The sequence below is a fragment of the Sebastes fasciatus genome, chromosome 18 (assembly GCF_043250625.1).
Source record: "Sebastes fasciatus isolate fSebFas1 chromosome 18, fSebFas1.pri, whole genome shotgun sequence".
In the NCBI taxonomy this organism is placed as follows: domain Eukaryota; kingdom Metazoa; phylum Chordata; class Actinopteri; order Perciformes; family Sebastidae; genus Sebastes; species Sebastes fasciatus.
The window spans coordinates 16,023,251-16,049,589 of NC_133812.1; the positions used below are offsets into that span (position 1 = coordinate 16,023,251).

The 26,339-nt window shown below is 39.7% G+C and overlaps 1 protein-coding gene and 1 non-coding gene across 3 annotated transcripts; one reads left to right on the plus strand and one right to left on the minus strand.

The window, feature by feature from the left end:
- Window positions 1–590: 590 nt before the first annotated feature.
- On the minus strand, window positions 591–19,247 carry ncoa7b (nuclear receptor coactivator 7b). 2 transcript variants are annotated; one of them, XM_074615199.1, is made up of 17 exons: window positions 19,115–19,247; window positions 17,995–18,174; window positions 12,539–12,696; window positions 9,710–9,780; window positions 8,640–8,747; window positions 8,438–8,539; window positions 7,180–7,302; window positions 6,866–7,050; window positions 6,294–6,415; window positions 4,915–5,502; window positions 3,974–4,145; window positions 3,728–3,875; window positions 3,408–3,533; window positions 3,125–3,277; window positions 2,634–2,729; window positions 2,473–2,546; window positions 591–2,330 (listed from the first exon to the last, which is right to left on the minus strand). In XM_074615199.1, exons 2-17 carry the CDS (start codon window positions 18,030–18,032, stop codon window positions 2,195–2,197), a joined length of 2,400 nt encoding a protein of 799 aa, XP_074471300.1. In that variant the 5' UTR covers window positions 18,033–18,174; window positions 19,115–19,247; the 3' UTR covers window positions 591–2,194. The 2 variants fall into 2 exon arrangements, with proteins under 2 accessions (XP_074471300.1, XP_074471299.1); XM_074615198.1 differs by lacking the exon at window positions 19,115–19,247 and having other exon boundaries at window positions 6,294–6,448.
- A 159-nt stretch (window positions 19,248–19,406) lies between these two features.
- On the plus strand, window positions 19,407–19,478 carry trnae-cuc (transfer RNA glutamic acid (anticodon CUC)). The gene has a single exon. It is a non-coding gene; the product is annotated as a tRNA-Glu (tRNA).
- The last annotated feature ends 6,861 nt before the right edge of the window (window positions 19,479–26,339 follow it).

Sequence of the window (26,339 nt, forward strand, 5' to 3'; positions counted from 1 at the left end):
TACGACATAAACAATACACTGTACACCGTTTTATATATGTTCTATAAAGATATATAAATGTATGATTGGAATGTGGATAACATATAATCAGCCAAAAAAGTACAATATGGATATACATATAATGTATGTCACATATATTTGAAATACTGTCCACCACAAATTTACATTACTTTTTTTTTAGTATTTGTTTATATTTAAGCCCTATATTTTAACTATTTTATGTCTTAGGTTGTCATTTTGCTTTTACTTGCGATTTTCCTTTTTAATATACATATTTAATGAGCATTATTGAAGAGAACTTGAGACCCCAATAAACTTGAACTTTAAGGTCTCACAAATTAAACTGTGGTGCCTGAAAACAGAAGTGGAGTGAGACCTCTAAGACCTAAGACGGTTTCTTACTGTAAACTGATTACAGTAAATTAAAATCTTCTTCCTCTAGTCCTAACAAGAAAAACAAGATACCATTAGGTCACCGGTAATGTTCTATAAAATCAAATTATATTAATATGTTCTGGACATTAAATCCCACAGAAGAGCAAACACATGGAGATATAAATTTGACATAAACAACACAACCCATTATCGTATATATGTATATATTTAACATTTATTTAGGTTTAAATGTGTTTGATATAACAACACAATAAATAGATCCTTAGTGATATCACAGCAGTTTTGGATTCACGAGAAATAATACTCAGGGAGCATTCACAGTCACGACACAAGACAACAAAGCTCATTTTCACATGAAGCGATCACTGGCGGTAGTGGATAGTATGGCAGGTATCATAACAGTGGTGTCAGACATTTGCAGTATCGCATGTTCATGCACTACAAGCCTGTGTTTCGGATACACAGGGTATAAATGAACGTTTCTTTTCCGTGTTAGTAGATCTGAATTTTTAGTTAGTGGCATACCAGAGTGCAAAAAAACAAACTGTCCCTTTTCCACCTATTTTTAAGTAAAGCACAGGCTGACCCTGTGGTTTGGACAGGAGGCGTCCCTCCTGTAGTGGTGATCAAATAGCATTCAGTAACATTTTTACATTGAAGCAATGCTTAATTACACGGGGCCACAACACAGCATCGATTAATCCTGTAGTGCAAAGTGACATCATGTTAAACGTCTACCGGCTCTCTGAACGACGATGACGACCACAAATGAAAATAATAGAGATAAAATCAGTCAACGTGAGATATGAATTCAATACTGACAAACAGTCACTTCTAGTGCTTGTTGGGTCCAATCAGAATTTAACACAACATTTCTATAAAAAGTACAACCATTTAAAAAAAAAAAAAACACAACGGAGCATTCTTTGTAAAAACAGAATGTAATAAAAATAAAATCTAAAAAATAAAAAAATCTAAAATATTTTATAAAATATGATGAGCTCACAACAAAATGTGAAATTAAAATAAAACATATTTGGTCATTGCAAACCTGGCTTTTACCGCTTGTTTTGGATTGTACGGAGGAATTAAAACATTATACGTAGTTGTGAGGAAATGCAATGGAACATTCAGTTCATCTAAAAACTCAAGAACAAGACAGCCTTCGGAGGAAGTGTAACACTTCCATTGTAAACATTTACAACGTTTCCCGCTCTGAAAATTCATTTAATGATGGGAGGATTAAAAAAAAAAAAATCTCCCTGGTAATTTCCACTTCCTTTAAATTGACAAAAAATCCTGTACATTCCCAAATATGCTAATTCATCATTATTTCTGCACACATTAACCTACAGCATTATGGGATACCTTGTTCTTTCATACACACATAAAATCTTTTCGGGATAACTTTAACAGTAACATCAGCAGCCTTCCTCTCTTCCCTCTCCTCATGAGCTCATGGTGGTCAGGCAGGCTGCATGCTGGGAAAGCTGGAGGCGTTGACACATGTCTAAGGCAGCCAATGAACTGAGAGCAACGACATTTTCTCACACTTCCACCTATATGAAGGAAGGAGGAACCAGACGTGAACTGGCCCAACTTACCTGCAGGTCACCTCAAAAACAGGCTACGGAAGACCGCTCTGTTTCCAGTCAACGTAACAACGGCACAGGCTTCTCTCTCACAGAACATTTAGTGTCATTGTGGGGTAGCTAGGTTCGCCTCCAAGCGGTGCGTAATAGACTTGGGGGGTGTTGGAGCGGAGAGTGAATGTAGGAGCAGCTGGGAGCAGGCGAGGCTACTCGAAGGTCCAGACCTCCACGCTGTGGATGTTGAAGTCCTGCTGGACGGAGAGTGGCTGGTTGTTGAAGGTGGCGCATTTGGTGGTGGTGCCTCGGAACAGTTCGGCGTCCAACCACAGACCCAGCTGACCGCTGCAGGGAGTTAGAAAACAGGTGGACGTTATTTGATGGCAAAGAAGGGTGTAGATTGCTGATATACACGCGTGCTTGGTCCCAAAAAACACATAGGCTTAGCGAGGGGTGAATTTGCCGTGTAGCTGGTAGATCTACTTACCCTCCTCCTCCCATCTGCAGAGAATCAGTATTGCCCTTCACAAAGTAAGAATTCTCCCCCGTCCAGCGGTACACCTGAAAATCGAGAGCAAACAATGTCCAATATTGCCATTTTTTAAAATAAATACCCAAACTGAGTTCTTAAACTAACTCAATACGAACCTTGACCTCAGGACAGAAGCTGTAGAGGAATGTCTCTCCTGTGCCGTAGCAGTGTTCGCTCACTCTGAAGGGATGAGTCGAGAAAGCCCCGAATATCTGTGTGTGACGACAGTCGGATTCAGTTTAAGGATGAAAAGACGTGGAACAAATAATCATAAACGGGCTTGAACTGTTTCAATTAGGACTTAAAACCCTCGTGAAGTTTTTAATTATAGGAAATTTGAAATCAACCTGATAGTATACGTTTTTACTGCAGTGTAGGAGACGTCAAAGTCCGAAGTTAAAAAAATAAAAAATCATGCGCACAGGGCCATAAAATGTTAAACACTCCAAACCTAAAAACCCCATGTGTTGCTCAGTCATGACGGTGGTGAGGATGTGCAATGATAATGCTGCATTGACAGCGTTCAAAAAACATGACTCGACATACGAATGAATGGGGTCCATTCATTTACATACAGCACTTTCCTTTGGACAGTTATCCGCTGTACCTGGTTATCCATGTCTTTGATGACCAACAGCACAGGACTGTCCACGTCTGCCAGGCTCCTGTACAGAGTCTTCAGGCTGGTCCCGTGTTTCACAGTGCTGTAGGCCAGTCTCCAGGGGTAAATCTGCACACGGGCTGGCAAGCGACAGGCAAGCTGGAGGGCCAACACATCATCAGATTATGAAGCGTACTGATCAGTGTGTTGCATATTTCTTCCTATAACTGGATTGTTTTATGTGGTTTCGCAGCCAGCTGCAAATAACTGGTTTGAATTAGAAAATAACCTTCTCAATGTGCGTGTCCTGAAGCAGATCACTGGTATCACTGAGTGCGGGCAGCGCATCCAACGACAATTCACCGTCACAGCTGCCGAAACTCTGCCTGCGCTTCGCCTCGTCGATGGTGATGATCTTGGGAGCGAAACAAGCATATAAGCAGCATTAAAGAGAAATCAATGACACAAAGACATAACATGTAATAAATGAAGCACATTTCAAAACGTTGAAGGTCTCAAGCCAAAGTGCAAAAACATGGCATTAAGAAATGTCGGCGAACACACCATAGTCTTTATTCTGTTAGCTGCGTACTTCTCCACTGAGCTTACCTCCCAGCTGCAAGACGCGGGGTCACTGAAGAAGTTGTCTATCATGTCCAGCTCGTCTTTCTCCACCAGAACAAAGCCCTGCTCTCGAGCCTCCTTCCCGTACACATCTGGAGACCACTGGACGAAAAACGCATACAGATGGTCCACCCTGGAACACACACACACACAAACACTCAGTATATTGGATTGATTGGTTGGTAATTGTAGTTTAAGAATAGGGTCGAGTATCATCTGTCACCGTCTCACCTTTCTTGTGGCACAGCAAACCAGTACTCTGGCTGTTTACCCCGGGCCCCACATGAGTGGGCGGGACTAGAGGTCATCCCGGTGGCAAAGGACTTCCTCATTGGCTTTCCCACTTTGAAGCACAGGAACATAGGCGGGATTTTACTCTTCTCCTCGGATGAGAAAAGCATGTCTATAGAGAACGGGAATATTGAAATATAGAGATAAGAGAGTTTGATTAGTTTAATGCTATACTCCTTCATTTTATTGTAGCTTCCATTTGCGCCCACACGGAGTCGCCAAAGTCTGATCTTTTCTTTCTTTTCTTTTTTTTTAGTCATGCTTTTTATTGTTTCCTTAGAAAAAATTACTACAACCTAAACCATTACAAATAAAATAATATGTACATATATTAACAGACAGTAACTGTAAATTGTAAAATGAAATATTCAAAATCAAGGGAGGAAAAAAAAGTTAATAATAATAAAAAATAAAAATGATAAAAGGAAAAAAAAGGTAAAAATTATAATACATAAACATATTTTTTAATTATTATTACTATTATTTAAATAAATAATAAAGAAATATAACAAATTAAATATAAATAAATGAAATAAAATAATAAAGAAATAAAAATGACAAAAAATAAATTAAAAATTATAATGCATAAAATCATTTTTTATTAATTATTATTATTATTCAAATAAATAATATATAGCTAAATAAAAATAAATAAATTCACCAGATTCCCAACACCTACTTATATCCCTGTGGTCCTGCCACCACGTTAAATCACCCGTACAGGAAATAAATGGCAGAATATAAAAATAAATAAGTAATACAGATAAAATTAGATAAAGTACAAAAAAAATAAGAATTAAATAATGGTTGCAACAAAACTATTCAGGAGACAATATTTTCGATTTAGTCCCACCCCTTAAACCCAAACAGATAATTCCTACCTTCTATTGGAGCCTGCATCCTCTCCAGCAGCCATGACTTCACTTCTGCCTCGTAGCTTTTCTTCCGTCTCTCCTCCTCACTGAGTTCAGCCCCTCCTGCTGGTCCGTCTGGGCTTTGTCTCTTCTGACTCGACTCCCCACGAACCTCTGAAGCCTCCTTCAGACTCAGTTCCCTGCTTTGGTCCACTGGTGCGCTGATTATTTCATCATGTGCACCATTTAGCAGCTCTTCGGTCCCTTTAGGTTTTATATCTTTGGTTTCCTCTGGGTTTGTAGGTTTATCACCCTGTTTATCAGTCTCTGAAGAGGATTTTATTGACTCTACATCCTCAATGGAGCTGTTCTGAGCTACGCCCTCATCCTCTTCATCATCCTGCTTCCCTTTAGTTTTACCAAGAATCGACTTGTCCTGAATGTCTCCCCGGCCTGGGCAGCTTGGTCCTAGTTCCTGTTGGTCCCTGCTGACAACGCTGGGTGTTTTGGAGGACGTTCCCTCTGCCTCCTCAGTGCTCCCGTTAACTGTTGGCTCCAACTCTGTGAAGCCTTCGTCTGACGGAGACTTCTCTGTCTGCTCGCCCTCTGTGCTCGCTGGTATTGAGAAGATAATACACTTTTTGTCAAAACAGTTTATCAAGACATTTTCATTAACAATCAATCAGCAGATGTTTTTTTGATTAATTTGGTTTGAATGGCAGAAAATAGTGAAAAACAATTACCCTACCAAAGTTAATCAATTTACTATCATAGAAGACTAAGAAGATTAAAATATATTCACATCTGAGAAGCTGGAACCTATGACGGCGTAATAGGGCCATTGTAGGTAAAAAAATATATATAAATATATTTATTTTCTCGTAAATTTGTGACTTTAATCTCAGAGAATATTCAAGTTTTTTCTTGTAATTTTGTGACTTTAATCTCTGAGAATATTTAATTTTCTTTCTCTTAAATTTGTGTCTTTAATCGCAGAGAATATTAACGTTTTTATCTCGTAAATTTGTGACTTTAATCTCAGAGAATATTCAAGTTTTTTCATATAAATTCAGAGTTTTTTCTCAGAATATTACCCCCCGGCACCCTGCAATATGCCAATTGCAAATTTGGATGCTCAGGAGTCGACATGCAGAAATAAATTTACAAAAATTTGGTCACTGAGCTGATATATTGAAAATTCAAAAGCCACTTTCATTCATAAAAAATATAAAACACACCCCAAAATAGTTGTTGGTTGTGGAGTAAAACAGATAAATGTAAAAAGTCATAACCCAGAGATACCACCACTTTGGAGTGATTTCATTAATAAGATTAAGATGAGGATCACTTTGGAGCGTGGACTCACTACACCCAAATACAGTCAACATTGGATGACAGGATGTTACCCGTTTCTGAGAGGGTTGATTCGATGTCGTCCAAGACGATCGGTCGCTTCGGATCGAGGGCTTCATAGCGGCTGAAGGGGTTTAGATCTCGCTCTGACGGCAGTTGCTCCCACTCGCCGGGCCTGTACACAGGACACAAATCCTGGGGTAGGTCTCTGTGGGGTCACGGGGCATCACACATACCGGAAACCGGGATGGAAATGAAAAGGGAAAAAACAAAAAAAAGGTCCAAACAGAAATTATAAATGACCAGAATGATACAAAACAAAATAACACATGTGATGTAAAACATTTAATGAAACAAAATATTTAATGAAAAATGACATGTCTTAAACTCAGAACTAGACAAGATCCAGCAAAAACAAAGGTACTTCCTAAAAAAAGGGATGTGGTAAAGAGGGAAACATGAAAACCCTTGTGAACCGAAAGGGCTCTGTACAGTTTTAATCATGAACAAGACAAAATGAAACTGGAAGGAGGAACAAGAAAGGAGGAATCAGAGCTGAGGACTGGAAGAAGAACCGTTACAAAAGAGGGGAAATGAAGAAAGATAGACTGTTGGGAGCTCTTACGATGGCAGAGCGTCTTTGAGCTTCATGCGTGACACGTCGTCATAGAGCGCCACGGAGACGACCTCCTCCATGGGGCAGATCAGGCCGTACTCCTCGCAGCCGTGCTCGATCACCAGCGGGTCGGACTTGTGGGGGTCAAACATGATGTTGTTGGGTGTCACGATCAGCACGCCTCCTACCACCCCCTACAACAATGACACAACACACAGAGAGACAGCGGTGCTGAGGAGGGCATACTTGTTTAGTATATAAAATAACTAGAAAATCCAATCTCAGTAATTTCAGTTTCAGCATGAATTTTCCAAGCTTCTTACCATGCCATCAGTGAAATATTTGCAGCTCATCTTGATGAATTTAACCGTTGTCGGGCTATCGTCCTCCGAGTTTGGGGAGAGCTCACGCCGGAGAGACTTTGCCGACATGCTAGCAATGCCGTCCTGAAGGGAAGCGAAAAGGACAGATCAGACACCTGAATGTTATGCTTGTGCAATGGTGGTAGAAGAACTCAGATATTTTTAAGTGAAAGTAGTAATGGCACAGTGTAAAAATACTTGTTACAAGTAGAAGTCCTGCATGACCTACTGAGGTTTCTTCTTCTTGTAATGCACTCTTCTTCTCACTCAGTATGTCTGCTCTTGATCGTCTGCAGTCAATTCAGAATGCTGCCGCTAGACTACTCACACGGTCAAATAAACAGTCTCACATCACCACGATACTCAGATCTCTCCATTTAATTGGCTCCTGGCAGCCTATATAGGATCCACATTACAATTCTCACTCTCACCTACAGAGCACTACACGGTCAGACTCCTGCGTATGTGGCTGAACAACTTTGCCCTTACTCATCAGCTCGCTCTCTGAGGTCAAACAGCCAAAACCCTGTAGTCTGTCCCAAGCACTCGCCTTAAGACTCGTGGTGATCGTCCTTTCGAGGCCGTAGCACCTAAACTACGGAATGCTCTACCCGCACCCTTAGGGTCTGCTGACTCAGCAGATTCTTTTAAAGGTCAGTTAAAGACTCACCTGTTTAGACAGGCGCTTGGGTAGCCTGTATGTGTAATTGCAAAATAATCAGTCTACATTGTTTATGCACTTATCATTAAAAACTGATCACTCATACCATGGATTCAATTTGTAATCCATCATGGAGGGTATCAGAATTTGAATTACGAGAGAAAAATACAAAGTTGTGTAGCATCAGAGCCATAATTTCACTTAAAAATAATTGCCTCACCGTTAGGGAGCCAGTGTAGACAGACAATTTTAGACAAAGCTTGAAAAGACACAAAAAAGACTCTTGTTATATTATCTAATTTTGCAACTCCCAAGATAATCAGTGAATGACTTTACCAGTACCTGCTGTTTTTAACAAACCCTGAAGTAAAGTATAATCAATACAATTACACCAAATAAAGATCAAAGGTGGATTTATATGTTATTTATGATTTTTTTTGTGGCATTTCTGCCTTTTTTGGAAAGCTTCGTAGTCAAGATTTGTCCCTAAATGGCTGCTGTAAACTACTGCATAACGCCATGCACTCTAAGCAACATGATGAATGACTCTTTACTTACATGTGATGCTTTCTCTGATGAGCCATTTGTGAAGGAGGGATCAGAAGAACTCGGGGACTTGAGGTCAGTTTCTGACAGGCTCACATCGGGGACGAACAGCTTCTGTAATAATAATAATAATAATAATAATGATGGACAGCTGACGGTCAGCCAGTTGGAGGAATAATGAAGCAGCGGTTTGTGTTACTGCCGAGGTTCTCACCTGGCCGGGGTAGATGCTGCGAGAGAAAAGCTTGTTCAGCTGGACCAGTTTGTTTGGGGTGACGTTGAACGTGAGTGCGATGCTGTTGAGGGAATCGTCAGGTCCCACCTGTAACAAGAGATGAACTCATTTTAATAAAAAGGCACACAGGTCAAAATACTAGAGCTGCGTATTAAATGGCTGCACAATTAATCAAATATTAAACCAGAATTTTGGCTTCCAACAATTAAATGAACATGATGGACTGTGATATTGACGTTTTAAATGCTCCACTGCATAATAAACCATTCCTACACTAACAGCCAGCTGGCGCGTGCACCTTACAGCTACATCCAGTGAAAGATTTTACTAAATGTTGCGGCTGCAGTCCAGAGTAGAAGAGTAATGTACTGCATATTACTCGTTTTAAACAAAAATGCACTAAACTCAGGTGAGGAATCTTATTTTTAAGTCTTATTTTGATGCAAAGATTTGCAAAACGTGAAAGGGAAAGCAGTGCTCGGTTTATTTCATTTTGAATAAAAAGTTTTTGGTACAATTTTATTTTGATTCTAGGAGATGCACTGTGAATAAGGATCAGTCTTATTCTGATGCAAAGATTTGTTCATTAGAAGGAATGTAACACAACATGGAAGTGAAAGCAGTCTGTTCATTGAAATGTTAAAGTGCAGTAAAACATATCTGTTGTCCCTAAAATCAATGGATAATCATGATAAATAATCATGATCTCAATATTGATCAAAAATAATCGTGATTATCATTTTGGCCATAACCGTGCAGCCCTGGTGTACTGGCAAACATCTGGCGATATGATTCGTATCGTGATGCAGGGGTTACGATTCAATATATTGCAATACTGTAGACAAGGCGATATATATTGTGAAATCATAGTATGTAATTAAAAATCAATAGTGTTTTTGAGAATTGATACAGTATCACAAAACATAATATCGCGATATTCAATATTTTTTATATTTTCTTACACCCCCACAAAATACTACATGATGCAAACTTTTCTACGAATATATCAGCATGTTATTTGAATGTGTTTCCACCATAGTTTTACTCACAACGAAGTCCACTGTTCCTGGTGGCCTCTTCTTCTCCCTCTTTGCCTGATTGTTACTTTTACAGCCATCTTCTAGAAGGTAAACAGAAAATGAGGAAAGGATTTTGTAGACAGAGGACAATTAGTCAATAATCTTGTAAGAGATTAATATATGGTCTCATTCTGTCCAACTCAAACTTTCTGGGTTGATAAGAGATCTATTTAAAGGTGCAGTGTGTAGGATTTGGTGGCATCTAGTGATGTGGTTGCAGATTGCAACCAACTGAGTACCTCTCCGCTCACCGAGCGCAAAACCGTGGTAACGCCGTTCGCCTCGCTCAGAGGCCATCCTTACCATAATAACACTACTTTAGGGTGGCGGTACCACAGTTTTGCACTCTGGGGCTTACGTTACCGCGGTTTCACAAGCGTGTCGGAGAACTACGGTGGCCTTCAGGTAACGTTAAAATGTGAAAGGTTCTCTCTAGAGCCAGTGTTTCGTTTGTCCGTTCTGGGCTACAGTAGAAACATGGCGGAGCAACATGGTGCACTTTGTGAAGAGGACCCGCTCCCTATGTAGACATGAGCGGCTCATTCTAAGCTAACGAAAACAAAAGTTTCTTAGTTTCAGGTGGTTATACACAAATGAAAACATAGTTAGTTGAATTTTATATTCCTTTTCTGTTAATAGATCCCCGAAATGTTACACTGTTTAAACCCGTAAATAAACTGTAAAAATGAAAACGCCATCCAATGAGGGCGGTGCAAAGAAATACCCCAGAAGAGATGACTTCGAAGTATCCTGTGCTTAATTGCCTTTTGAGTCAGTAGCAGTGCTATCATTATCCAGCCTTAAAACACTGCCCTACACATGCTGAAGCAGTTATCATAAACACACACACACACACATAATCTGACCCTTGTAGTAGACAAGCTCCACAGTCAGCATTTTCTTCTTGCCAAGAACACAGAAGCTATTAGTGTACCACTCCCTGAATGCTAAATTACACTGCTGCCTCCTCCATGGAAACAGAGGGCATGACTAAGCATTAGACAGCCAGACTCCAGCTTCTCTTTACTGTACCGAGCATCAAACACAAGACCGCTGTCACGTCTGTGAACACTGTCGCTTATTCATTGAATTTATACTATGACTGGTAATGTGCTATGAAGCACTGCAGGCTATGGACTTTTAGCTGAAAGCGCATAAAGAGTTAAGCTTTGTTTGTCTGTTACACTGCAGAGCATCATATTAGATTTGATGGGCTGCAGGTAACAATGATGTGGTTTTATTAAAACACCTAACGCAGAGTTTACACAGCTGGCTGACCCGCTGCACGCACGACTAGAGTCCATTATCACTGTCAACATGAAGGAGACGGTGATGATTTATGCTGCAAACAAACTCAGCAGCTCATGATAGCATGATGTAGCATTAGACGACAAAATATGCAGGTTCGATTAGGTTTATCGTCGGAAAAATATGAAGCGATAGATATGTTTTCTGACAATTAGCTTGCACTGACATTGGTTCATCACAAATCATTTCTTTTTTGTCATTTCCAGTGTTCACACTGAGTTCAATAGCTTAATGATGCAATGTAGTAGATTGGTCTATTTCAGCAATTTTCTCCTATGGTTGAAAGAAAACCCTCAAAAATAATTTTCTTTCACATTTAAGAGTCATATTTATAAGGGCTGTGGATTAGCAAGAATCTGGCGATACGACACGTATCATTATACGGGAGTTAGGTTTCAATATATTGCAATACTTGCACTCTCAGTACTCACAACCGTTGTGAATGTCATCACCAACTGTAAAACACTACAGGATAAAAGATTATGCAACTTCCGGTTTAAAACTGCTGAGGTCGCTCCCAACACAGAGGATTGCATATCAGTCAAATAACAGAGCAGGGGAATACCACTAGTTGATATCTTGCTTGTCTGAAAATGGGTATTTACAGAGGGCAAAAAAAACCCAGTTTTACTAAGAAACAAGAGCCGATATTTAGTTTTGGTCTGCCGGGAGTAAGATTTCTTTCTGATTGGGTAGTAAACCTGCTTTGAATGGAGCCAATACACCGAGGTTAATTAACTGCCATAATGGAGGACTATGACTAGAATATTTGTGACTAAATTATAATTCTCATGGTCTTTACCCAGTGACTGATGGGAGATTAGTTAGTTAGTTTACAGGGTTGTAAGAATGGTGGTGAACAGAGGGTTTTGCTCTGTAAAAGGCTTAGCTGGATGATGACGAGCTAATCTGTCACACTGAGAAGGGCAAGATAAGCCACTAACAGATAGTACCAGAAGTAGCCTGCCCCAAGCCAGCCGATTAGATTGTTATCAGGCCATAAATAGGCGTTATCGGTCACTATAAGCACCATAGATGTGGGTCAATAGGGGCCTACTACACCCACTGGTAAGTTTTACCATCTATTCATATGGTAGATCACTGAAAGAAGGTCTAAAAGAAGACGACAGTGACCTCTAGCCACTGTAGTAATTATGACAGGAGCAGAAGCGGTAGTGAGAAACGTCATAAGGGGTGGAGGTCGGGGGCAATGGATGGGACACAAAACACAGGACTTTCACCCAGGAGACTGGTGTTCGCATGACTTTTGAAATGTAGTTATTTTAAGCCAAAACATGAAGACTAAAGAAGCCTCTTTGTTTGTGTTCAAAACGTAACGTTTGGCTTTCACTTTTACAACGCAGTAGGTGTAATAGTTCCCTAATGACCCACATCTATGGTGCTTATAGCAACTGATAACAGTTGAATTGGGCGCCCAAGCAGAGCGTCCCCAGTTCTCGAGGTGTCCGTGTATTGTTATGCATGTCTTACCTGAGCCTGCAGGTGGCTTTGCTGTTATTCTCTGTAGGTCAGTCTTCTTGTTGGGGTCGCTGTCATTTGGGATGTCTGGACAGGAAATGATCGCCGGACTCTGCTCAGTCACATTCTTCTCTGATTGGCTCTGCTTGAGCTGTCGCCGCCTCTTCAGCCTGATGGGACGCCAGAGGACATAGATATATTTATTAGAAGTAAATTTAAAAAAGCACAGGAGCGTAGATGATCACATTTGTTATAACTTATTCCATGACAACTTTTTCATGTTGAGATGAATATATAGTATGTATGAACATGTGCACAGGCACCGAACCATTTTAAGATTATAGAGCGCTGCAGGAATGAGTCCTAAAACACGGAAATGAGCATTTCTGCACTTCCGGGTCCCTTGTATGGAAGTCAGTTTCATCAGGTTTTTGGGCTGAAATAAGGTCTGTGGTTAACACAAGATTAAAGAGAACACAACGTGTAAGTATCATAAACGTTTGTTTGCCACAGAGTTTATTTTCTGCAACAATCCAAAACCCAATGGAAAAATCCCATTGGCTTTTTGACGAGGGAACCAGGGCGATGCTAACTTCCTGGTTGGCCTACAAAAATACGTCATCCCTGCAGCACTCTATAGTTGATGACCTTTTCATTGTAAAACATCAACGACTCCCAGAAACAGCACATTGTTTGTTGTCTAATGATCAGACCTTCTGTCCAGGTGCTGCTATTGTTACTCAGTTATTGGATTGAACTTTTCTCTCTCTTTACTTTACTGCGTCAGCTGTATTTTCCTCTCAGACTGTCCTTTACCCCTTTGTTAAATCATTGATAGGTGAGGCAGTGATGTAATGGCATCTCCAGACCCTGTTGGGGTTCATTAAGGGGAACTGCAGTGCAGTCGAAACACTGGGTTAGTGGTGCACTTAAGGATAGTGCACGCTCTATGAGCCCCACTGAAAACGTAAGTGTGCTTATGAGTATGTTAAGAAAAGATAAGAACAAATTGATTTATCAGAAGCTCTGAGTGATAGGGGTAGGGTTGCCCTGCAAAGCCCCGGGTAAAAGAATAATAAAAGAAAAAAAAGAAAAGAGAGGCGTTTTAAGTGTTCAAGTGCCCTAATGGAAAGGCAAGAGTGGGTCGATAAAGCTGCAGACAGACACAGTTCAGGCCTCTCCCATAGCCTCAGGTCTCTCTCCCACTTTAACTGGAGCAAGCAGCACACATCTGGTAGTGATGAACTCAAGAATCTGCAGTCGGTTTCACTCTGGGGCATCTCTCAAGCCTTCATTTTAAGATTTCCCCCTTCTTCTCTCCTCTCTAACCTTCAGTTTGTAACCAGTGCATCCATAATGACAGAGAAAGCGCAACACTGGAGGTAACAAGTGAAAATGAAAATACAAAATAACTAATTACATAGATAATCACACACACCTCAAGACAATAGGCACATAAGGTACCTGTCAATAGATTGTTTGTATTGTTTGTATATGTGTAGATTTGATATATAATCTTATTACTGGATGCAATTTTGATGTTGTAACTTCACTGTCTGTTCTGTTCATTTGTTTTTAGGCAAATTCCTGTTTCTTTGACGTTATGTTTGCTGGAAAATAAATCGCAGTTCTCTAGCAGGTGGGTCTGGTTTCCAAAGTGGGGTCCAGGGACCCCCAGGGGTCCTTTATCGGGTTCCAGTGGGTCCCCAGCAATTTATATTCACTACAATTCCATCCATAAGTAACACAATGACAGAATCTATGACTATTTTGGTCATGGGTTTAATACACTTTATGTAATAAACATCTAAAAGCAAAAATCCAATCTGATTGGGGACATTGGCACAGAATCTTATCAAGTGGGGGTCCTTGGTCTAAAGGGGTCCTTGACAAGGAAACGTTTGGGAATCACTGCTCTAGCAGACACTAGTTGCCTTCAGGATGTTTCCATATTGCAGCATCATTTGACCACAACTGTCTTGCAGCAAAGAGGCTTCCCCGAAGCATGACGCTACCACCTCCAGGCTTCATGAGGGAAAGTGTATGTGCAGTGTACATCAAAAATATAGTTTAGTACGACGGTCTCATTAAACAATAGAGCCTTTTTCCTCTTTAATTCACAGTGTCCCACATATCTGTCTTGTGAGTTTTCTCAACAGTCATTAAGCTGTGACCGGTAAAATCACCAAGATAATCGTTACTTCATGTGCGGTGTCTCTCTATCTTAGACTTTAGCTCCTTTAGAGTTGCCATGAGCCTCAATCACTAGTGTGTGTGCACAGTTTGCTCTCAGAAAACGTACAGCTTATTGTACTTTACTGTATATTCAGTGCCTTTAATTCTTCAGTAAACTCAGATTTGTTTGGAATATCATATCATATGACATATCGTCACATGTCATGTTAAGGGAGTGAATACTTGCATGCATTTATGTTGTGTTTCGTATTCCTACTTGATTTAAATCAGTTGGTTGATAGATTTTTCACTTATTAAAAGGTAGGGTTGGTGGTGCTGTTCAAAAACATTTTTGTTATATTTGTTGAAATTCTCATTACATCCCGACAGCAATCAATAAATCAAATGTGCTCACAAAAAAAGAAAAAAATCCAGTTTCTGTGGCTGTCGCAGGACTGGAATAACCCCGTCCAATCATTTAATGAGGTCCAAACGTAATGATTGGACGGGTTATCTGTCTGCCTGTCTGTCTACCTGTGTGCACTCTGCCCGTGCACTCATTGTGCATCACCGGAGTCTTCCACAAGCTGCTACTTCGACAGCCGTGCAAACAATAGCCATGTTCGTTGTTCACGTTCATTATGATATGTTTATGTTCATAATGATAATAGTGGGGGGAGTGACTTTGGAGGGAGGCCTGAAGCGACGTACTGTCAGTGTTGCCGACTTTGCGACTTTCGCACTAGATCTAGTGACTTTTGGATCTAGTGCTGCGAGCTACATTCGTTGGTAAAGAGTTGAAAACACTGTGCTGTCTTTTTTGGTTGGATAATTTTTAAAATCTAGTGTACTCTTGCTAGTTTCTCAGCATTACCAACCCTACCTTTAACATAAGAGTATTTTTTTCTGTTGTTCAATGTCAAAACAAATCTGATCACATGTACTTTTGTAAAATAATAAAACACAAAAAAGTCTACGACGGGTTAGTACTTGTTATTGACATCATGTGTATGCTCCACAATGACCTTTCCTCCATTCGTCAGGAAGTGAGGCAGCATATGGTGCAACTAGCAGGAAAGCTACATGTTATAGCAGGAGCTGTGTTGGTGAGATCGGGCTGATTTTCCTTCCTGACATGTTCACTTTCTGTCCACACAGGCACAATATGGCTATCAGTCTTTACAGTAGTAGAGGTCTGCATCAGCTTGCACCTTTCCACTGTTGTTTTGCTGCTCTGTCCCTCCCACAGGTACCCACACTGCAGGAAACTGACTCAGCTCAAAGCCTGCTATCCCATTAAGATTTAATGCACTGCTTATCTAATAATTAGAGATCAACTGAAGTGTGATGCCATCACAAAATAATAATGTAATATTTCCAACTTTAAGCCAATCGAATCAATAAAACACAAGACAAATTGCAGGTTTGTACCAGGTGGTCAGCATCGCCTGAACTAGTAAGCTGAGACATAATAAGAAAGAATAACACCGCATTACCTCACCCAAGCCCACAAACTCTGATATCAACAGCACACTAACCAGACGACTTGTGCTTATCCATAAATCTACTTGTTTATTCAGTTTGCGGCTAATGTTGACCTTAATTTACATAGGAGCAATTGTTTGTCCATTTTAGCCATAAAACAAGAAAAACAAGTTAGTTTCCCACGCTACGATATACTGATCATGTAGAGCCGACCAGGAGGGATGGGATAAATCAAGCACAACAAGAACTATATTCTGATTTAGACACATTCAAGCCATATTACACAGTAGCACACTACTTATATTATTCACTCAGCTCTCTAAAATAAACACCTGCCAGTCGATCATGCAGTTCTTATGTTACGTCTCTCATCATCTGTGTTGACGTCAGAAAGAAAGGGCCGATCTTTGTTCATAACCCGCCGATTCCTTGTCCGTCTATGCACCGTAACTGTGACAAACCTCTCTCTGCACATTTCCCGCTATCATGTTTCACAATGCTGCTAAAATCCAATTTTACAGTCGACATCCTCTCTGTGGGTGAAGAGACTCTGACGCATGACTCGGATTATATGAGGCCGGGTGCAGCTCAGAGACAGGTGACTTAGCGGTGCCGATCCATGATTTAGAGAAAGGTGAGAATGAATAAGTTAATGTGCCTTTACAGCAGATTGTCAAGGTACAAACGACCGTGCAGCACAATGGAAAAGCCATAATGTCACTTCCAACAAGCAATGTACTAAGTAGAACTTGTTGTTTATAAAAGAAAATACTTTGGACTTTACTCTCCAGCAGGTGATACCTGGGCTGAGTGACATAGATAGAATAACAAATATATATTTATATCATTCTTATATCATATTATATCATTCTGTTTCTCCAGATTGACATTTTTTCTCCTGTTAAAGTTTATTTTGTTGGTAATTTTTCTTTTATTCTCATCAAGGGGTCTAAGGATACATGCTATGCAGATTGTAAAGCCCTCTGAGGCAAATTTGTGATTCTTAAAACAACATTGATTTAACTGGATTACTAAAATAATCCAAGGCAGGGTCCCTGATGAGAGTTGCATTTTGTACTTTTTTGAGATCATATTCCACCCATGCAATGTGCCCCCATAATAAATGTCGGTGCTTGACATAGGGCTGCACAATTAATCAAATATTAATCACAATTTTGGCTTCCCACATTTAAATGAACATGATTGCCTGCGATATTGATGTTTAAAATGCGTGTTCTGCTTATAGAAAACTCTGCAGTATCAAATCAAACGCTCCCTAAACTGACAGCCAGCCACCAGCTGGCGATCGAGATGTTCTGGCTTCACTTTTGGGGATAGATATTATCTTTACAAACAAATGTGTTTATGATTAAAATGAGAGCATAAAATTGTTTATCTTGCCTCTTAATGTTGCTAATTTTGCTCTCAAAGTGCACCAGATCGATGCATTTAACTTTAAAATGTAGCTAGCAAACAGTAGGGTGAATATTCCTGTATTTTTTCATATTGCAGAAAAAGAAATATTGCATTTTTTTTCCAACAACATGCAGCCCTAGTTTGTACATTAGCAGGAATGTGGCAAAGCATGGAAGTGAAAGCAGTGCTCTGTTTATTCTAATGTGAAAGTGCAGTAAAAAAAAAAAAACATGTTGCTAAAAATCAATGAATAATCGTGATAAATAATCGTGATCTCAATAAATAATCGTGATTATCATTTTGCCTATAATCATGCAGCCCTATCTTGACATCAGTTTTGCTGCATGAAAAATATTTAAATGCAAATGACACACACACATAGAGTCCCTTACCTGGCAAAATATCCCGGCTTCCTGTCTCTCTTTTCCATCAGGCCAGGGTCCTAAATCTGCATGCAGTCAAGCAGCATCCATACAAACATCCACCCTCACACACACCTCACCCACTCAGTGTTTTCCAAGCCAGCTGACTTGGAGGAAGATCACCTCTCACACTGAGCTCTCACACTTGTCCTGCAGAGGAAATAAAGTGATGGGGATTAGCAGGCTCACAGGGTGCCTCCTCACTCCACAACACTCAACACTACAATGCCAAAAAAAACAACAATAACTGACAGTGCATCAGCTTTTAAAGTGGAGGGTGATGAAAGCATCCTATAATAATATGCAATGTCAGGCCACTCAGAGAGCCTCTACAATGGCTGACCAACAACAGGATGGAAAAATGCATCACTCTGCTCTACTGTGGAGGACACACACACACACACACACACACACACACACACACACACACACACACACACACACACACACACACACACACACACACACATCTGCTACTAGTTATTGCTGCAACAGTAAACATTAATCACAACAGTGTGTCGATTATTAGCATCCAGAATCCAGTTAATGTAAACATGCAGATCATGGCTGCACTAAAGCAAGCTAGCTGTGACAATAAACCAAACAATCACACACCCCAAAGAGCATAAATCAACCGCAGTGCATGCATGTGAAAGTGTTATATAACAGGCTAAGCAACCAGGGGAAAGGCTAAATGTGGAGCAACATTACCCCACCTAGCTACATTCTTCAGTTTATCAATGGGAACTCCTCTGTGAGGAGATTTCAGCTTTTTTCTAAAGGTGCAGCAGTAACAAAAGACTAGATTTTACAAGCTGTGGATTCTGCTAATATTAAAACAATATATGCGACTGGTCAAAGCAGACACATGCACAGTGAACAAGGTCCATATTTGCAGCTGCTAACTGTGCTAGCTTAGCCACTTTTGTTTACAGGACAATAGCAACCTGGTGGAGATGGTATAAGGAGATTATATTCGGTCCATTCTTCTTATAATAAGCTATTCCTGTTCATGCAATGTGGCCTAACTCTGATGCATAATGACGCTAAATAAGCAGGAAAAATAGGTGGCTAAAAATTGCCCACATACCTTGCGTGCATCCTCCAACAGAGCTTTTATCAAAATGAAGCCTCCCTTCTTCACGACGCCCTCTGGTGTCATGTGCACTGTAAAAACATGAGCTCACCACTATACTAGCTTTGGCTAAATAGCTATAGGTAATTTCCGGTTAAGGCTAGCTCAGGTTGAAGGTTGGATTGTTGGCTGATATTACACTGCACCGTGTTTGATAACCGACCATAAACAATACCATGTATAAAATAAAGATATGGAACATATGTCATAAAGTTCAAATAAGATTGGATTCCTCGCTTCGACATAGTCCCTGGTGGTCTAGTGGTTAGGATTCGGCGCTCTCACCGCCGCGGCCCGGGTTCGATTCCCGGTCAGGGAACTACTGTTTTCTTCCCTCAAACTGAAATCACTTCACCTTCCTTGATACGGACCGAACAACAAATGGGTTAAATATTAATACGCCATGGTTTGACCAACATACGCGCACACACGTGCCACTCAAAGCTAATAATAGATAGATAGATAGATAGTAACTTTATTGATCCCGAGGGAAACTCAAGTTTCCAACATCACAGTTCCATAGTGCAAAACATGTTAATAAAAAGGCAGTAAAAAAAGTTAGTAGTGCAAAGTACAAAGTACAAAAATAATAATAATAATATATACCAGATATAAAAATACAAGATGAAGAAGAAAACTGTTAAAACTGAATATAGTGCAGAATAACAGCTGTGATACACGACTATTAAAAAAGTGAATATAGTGCAGAAGAGTCATACTCGAGTTAAGTCAATTCTATTTATATAGAACCTTTCTATGGTATTTACTTCATTATTATTTTCTATGTGCTGTTTTCTTTTCTTCTTTTTTTTCTACAATTATTTAATTAATGTATTAATTAATTTATTCGAGGTTTCTATCTTACTAGCATGAATTATATTATTGTGGTACTTATTACTTTGAATTCTATCTATCTAATTAAATTATTTAAAAAAATATTTTTATGTTATTTTTTCTGTAACTTTACCTCTAGAGGTGGGAAGAAGGCTGGACCTGTCTCTGTGTGGGAGTGGGAAGCAATGTGTATGTGTGTGTATATATACTGTAGATAGATAGATAGATAGATAGATAGATCGATAGATAGATAGATAGATAGATAGATAATAACTTTATTGATCCCGAGGGAAATTAAAGTTTCCAGCATCACAGTTTCATAGTGCAAAACATGTTAGTAAAAAGGCAGTAAAAAAGTTAGTAGTGCAAAGTACAAAGTACAAAGTACAAAAAAATATACCAGATATAAAAATACAAGGAATATAGTGCAGGGTAACAGCTGTGATACACGACTATTAAAAAAGTGAATATAGTGCAGAAGAGACTGTTAAAAGTGAGTATAGTGCAGGGTAACTCCAGTAGCTTAGTCTATGAAAGTGCACTGTGTGCATTATTACATAACAACACAAACAATGACAAATATTGTCCAGAAACCCTCACAGGTACTGCATTTAGCATAAAAATATGCTCAAATCATAACATGGCAAACTGCAGCCCAACAGGCAACAACAGCTGTCAGTGTGTCAGTGTGCTGACTTGACTATGACTTGCCCCAAAACTGCATGTTATTATCATAAAGTGGGCATGTCTGTGAAGGGGAGACTCGTGGGTACCCATAGAACCCATTTTCATTCACATATCTTGAGGTCAGAGGTCAAGGGACCCCTTTGAACTGACAGTTTTTCCTCGCCAACATTTAGCACAAATTTAGAGCGTTATTTAACCTCCTTCATGACAAGCTAGTATGACATGGTTGGTACCAATGGATTCCTGAGGTTTTCTAGTGTCACATGATGCCAGTATCTTGTCAGTATCATGTACAGAATGAATGTCAGTATCAATACTGATAGCTTTAACAGTTCTACTAGCTTCAACCTCCAAAATATTGTTAATGCGTTAACATTATATATATATATATAATATATATATATAACCATCTCGAGACCACTCAGAATTATCACGAGACCTCTTTGACTCCCCAAGTATGAGACATTCACTTGACTTTGCCACCTCCTGACCACATCCTGAGCTATTCATCATTTCTACCTCTTGGTGGCGACAAATGTTAGCCTGTACTAGAAACACAGGTCTGCAAAATGTAAAAGAGAGCCTGTTGTAATAGGTAGAAGAGTCCATAGCCTACATAATATATATTGCATATGAAAACAGCATCTACTATAAAAACTGTCTCAGCTGTATATGAGTAAAGAGTAAGGCGTCCTTTTCACTGCAGAATTTCACACTGAGAAGACTCAGTGGAAGTGGAATGAGAGACTATTAAGTGTTTTTAACATTTGTTTTGTATAATTTGCACGTAGATACAACTTCAAGTCCAATATTCACTACAAAATTTGTAACTCAAATGTAATCTAGATGTAAATGTGACGATTTCCTGTCACACCTTCCGATAAACCTTAGTTGAATTTAACCTGTTTGAGAGCAATGAGGCAGAGATAATGTGTGTTTGTGGAGCTTGGGTCCCAGAGAGCCCTCTAAGGTGGGGAAAGCTGCTGCAGGCCCTCTGATTGGACGAGGCAACAAGTTAACCAGTTCCTGGCCGGCTATGTATCTTGGCAGTTATTTTGACAGGCGCTATCGTTGTGAGAGAGGAGATAAGTTGTCTTAGGGATCGCCATGGCGCCGGTGTGTCCCTCCTCCGTCCTGTTCAGACTCTCATCAACCCCTCTCCAACCCCCTCCTCTCCCTACCCTGCTTGGAGCAAAGCATTGTGGGGGACTGTTTGGTTGAGAGCAGGATTTGTGTTGGCAGGGACCCCGGAGCTCTGGGTATCATCGTCACCCTTCAAGACCATCAAAATGTGACTAAGCAGCAAGACAAGCTATGAACACCTCCCAAATGTCGCCGTCCGCCTCCTATTAAATGTTCTCTCTTGCTCTTTGTTTCTAACATTTCTTTTCTTCAAATTTGTATTACAAAAGGTTTCTGTGATTTTCTGCTTTTCCTTCCTGAAAACACACACATGGCTTCGAAAGATAAAAAAAAGGAAATCACGTTAAGGCAGAAGAGCACAGTTTCACAGAATTTTAGGCACTAAAAGAAGCCAAGGATGAGCTCCGGTAAACTTTTGACTCTTTACTGTGTAATGTTTTCAAGATGTGGCTCTCAGACAGGGCTATAATAATAATAGTCTAAGTCCATCAAACTTATAGCTTCCCTGGTTTCTCTGTCATATAAGATGTTGGACAGTATGCAGGTAGTCTCATGTCAGCCACTGATATTACAGTTTTTACGGTACTGTCCCGTTAGGGCCCACAAACTAATATAATAGAACTAATATTACTGCTACACAGGGGGGGAAAGGAACAAAAGAAAAGATAAAGCACATTTTCAGGATGTATATCTTCATGTTTGTATATGTGTGCCACTGAGAATGCATGTGTGTTATACTAATAGTACCTTCAGTACACATTTAGTGTAAATTAACTTCATATTATCACATTTTAATTGTGTCTGGTGTTGGAATAGCAGATCCTTTATCATCTTTATTTGCACTGACTTAGCAAAACAAAGCAAATATCTTGCTTTATATCTTTTTAAACTGTTATGGTCACAAAGGTCTGACCCAGCACAGGCCTTGGAGAGATTTAAAATCATTTTATTCAGACGTCATACACTTCTAGCTTAGACTAACCGCTGATAACTTCAAGTACACTGTGGCAGCAGGAAGCCGCATAACCTAAACACTGAAAAAGGATATGTCACACAAATGATAATTGATAGGACTTATGGGGGTCGTAATTCATTATAATGAACCAAACCTGTGAAGAAAAATGCAGATATATTTTGGAAAAATCTTCCATCATGCAGGCAGCGTTTTTATCTGTGTGTTTATGGGAAGATTTAAGAACGCTGACAGGTTGTTGTGCAATAAACCAATTAGGATGAGAAATCTTTGAGAGAGAGTTGTTATTTCCCATCAGGATTGAGAGTTCCTACTTAAGAACAGCCAACAACTGTGACAGGTACTCGACTAAGTGAATCAACTGACAAAGTTAGCTTGCTAATATATTACCCGTTTAGGAGTATAAGAGGTAATGGGATGCGGTTGACACAGCTGACATGATACTTGATTAAAGTGAGTGTTTAATAACAACTATTTTCAATTTACATTTCATAAAAACAACACAATATACATTACAAAACCTTATTCTAATAACTGAATGACCAAATAGCAGAGTTGCTAACAGATGTTTTCTAGCAACTGATTTTGGGCTACTGAAGTATTAACTAGCTAATACCTATATCCCTATAGTTTGACCTTTTGGGAAATAGGGGAGACCAGGGTTGGTTGGTATAAAATGTCTGCTTTCTTGACATCTACTATGTTAAAACATCTGAAAGTCATTAATGTTTTAGGTGAGGGTAACATTTCAGTTTTAGGCTACTGGAAGCAAAAAACGTGGTCTGTGGACTAAATGTATTATTAAACTGTGTTAGCCAGAGATATTGGGATTATATTACAATATTAGAATAATGGTGTTACTTCTAGTTAATGGACTCAGGAATCAGCTATATTTTGATATAAGATGTGAAAGTCTGTGATGAGTGATGGTTGCTGGTTCACATCATTTCATCACAAAGTTGGGTCAAATGTGAGCGGGGTTGGTTGGCACACTAATTTTTGGGTTGGTTGGGAGTATTTTAAGAGATTAAAAACTATTTTGAAAGATTAAAAATAATGTTTATGTTGTTAGTTAATTCTTATTATTATTATTTTGAATGGTCAATGGCAAAAGTAACCAGACATTCCTACTGATGAATTGCTTAAAAATGTTGTTCGGTTTCATAAATGGGCAGATATTCTATTAAATGTTCATGTTTTCTGGTTCTTGTTTGATTTAAATGTTTGAATTATTTCTATTGGTTGCTTCATTTTTTTGTAACTATGGCATTTTAACATTGTGCCAACCAACCCCATAACGTGTGCCAACCAATTCAGGGCTGGTTTAATCTCGAATCACCTAATTTTAGAAAACATTTGTGTAAATTAAAACATATTTATTCATAGCTGAGACCAACCCCGGTCTCCCCTACGCTTCTTCACTTTTTTGTCGAGATGAAAAGAACGATACACCTGTCATATTTGTAAATATGGTAAATATGAAACCGGATAGCTTATCATAAAGACAGGGGAACAGCTAACTAAACTGCAGTGTAAAAATAAAACCCAAACCACAATTGTAGTTTTTACACATTGTCTTGTTGAATAAACGAGAAATAACATGTAAATTGGTGTGAGTTATACTGTAGGTGCTGGTAGGCAATGTATATGACATATTTATTTAACATTTCACAGAGCCGGGCTAGCGTTTCCCCCTTGTTTCCAGACTTTGTGCTAAGCTAAGCTAACTGGCTGCTGATTGCAGCTTCATATCTACCATACAGACATGATAATGGTACTCTCATCTAACTCTTGGCAAGAAAGTGACTGAAACTAGGCAGCAGTTACTAAGAACTCAGATTTTTAAATACTTTTAAATATGACGCATCACACGCTGGAACAGTTTAGATGCAATGGAGAGACATTTATCACTCCCTTGGTGGTCTTTGAGAGTCCAGAGTGAGTGAAAGACCACCTTCTAGGTTACCATGAGGTTAATGACCCCCCTACACACACACACACACACACACACACACACACACACACACACACACACACACTCTTGGCATACACACACACTGGCCACTTGCACCAGTCAGTTAACAAAGACAGAGAGGCGAATGAAAGGGATGGAGACGTGGCTCCATACTGTATACCATCCAACGCCACTACACCCACTGTCAATCTGCCAAGTCAGCTGAGGCACTGCAGCCATGACCTTTGACCCAGGAACTGAACGGCAGGGGGGGGTAAAAGGTTATCAATTTGTGTGGTTTTTGTTCTTAAAGCTAAACATCCAGACGGTGCAGGAGCCACACCTCGAGGAAGGAGCAGACGGTATAGTGAACCTGACGGAGAGATGGACATTAAGCACTATATATCACCCTCTCAAACACACACTCTCTCTCATCAGTGTTTTTGATCACATGACCACAGTAGGGGAGCAAACAGTGCATGGTTGTTTACCCTGCTTATCAGTGGTGTTGTAACAAGTAGAGGAACACACAGGCTGACCTCGACGCACACACATGCAAGAAAAAAGCTCCAAAAACCAGTGTAGAGACGTATGTTCATTTTTATAACTTTACCTGACGTACCACAGTTCATGCTAACAGAGGTTTATATTCTAACACTTGGTTGAGCCCTAATAATGAGTACAGATCATGACCTATTAGCTAACATTACTAATAAATCTCCTGAACTCTCCTCTGATCTCATCTGCCATAAAAGAAAAGAGGCTTGTCCTGTACGGTAACCATCTCTTTTCAGAAGAAAAAGCTCAACTCATAGATGAAACTACGAGCCCCAGCAAAAACACTGGCCAATAAATAACAGCTATAAATTCCCATATGAACGATGACTGCGCCTGTTCATTTATGATCGTGCGATAAGTCAACTTTTCATGTACGGTATAGGTTGTGTTCCTATAAGGGCCATGTTAAAGGTAACTTGAGTGTGTGCTTACTGAGTGTTTACATGTGTACGCCGTTTGATGTGTGTGTTTCTTGTGTGTGTGTGTGCTCATACATACACTCCCACTCTCAGACTCTGGTTAGTCCAAGCCAGCGCCACATCAGTCCATCATCACAGATATGGCTTGTGGTTAGATAGCAGGTCTGGCGGCGCACAAGACATTTTGTCCACTCTGTCATGTTTACTTATAATGATAAGCTTTGATGGATTCCCCGCAAGCTATAGACGCCACGGTGCGCACACACACACGCTCACATGCACACTGTCACACATGCAGAAAAGATAAATTAACAAATATTAGCAATATAGCTAATTAAAATGCATTCTACTATATATATTTAACAAAGGACACACACGTATGAACGGATGAAACAAATGCCTCGGAAAGCCAAAGGTCACACATTTAGAAGTGGTTCTGTTTTGCACTCATCTTGGGAAGAAAAATATCTTTTGAACAACTGATGAAGAAAAAGTGTTTTTAAATGATTTGGCACTATGGAGACCGGTCAAAGTGTTATGGGCACAAGAGAAAGCCAACAAGCTGTCAAGTAAGGGGAGTAGATGTGTTAACAAAACAGGTCCATGAGAAAC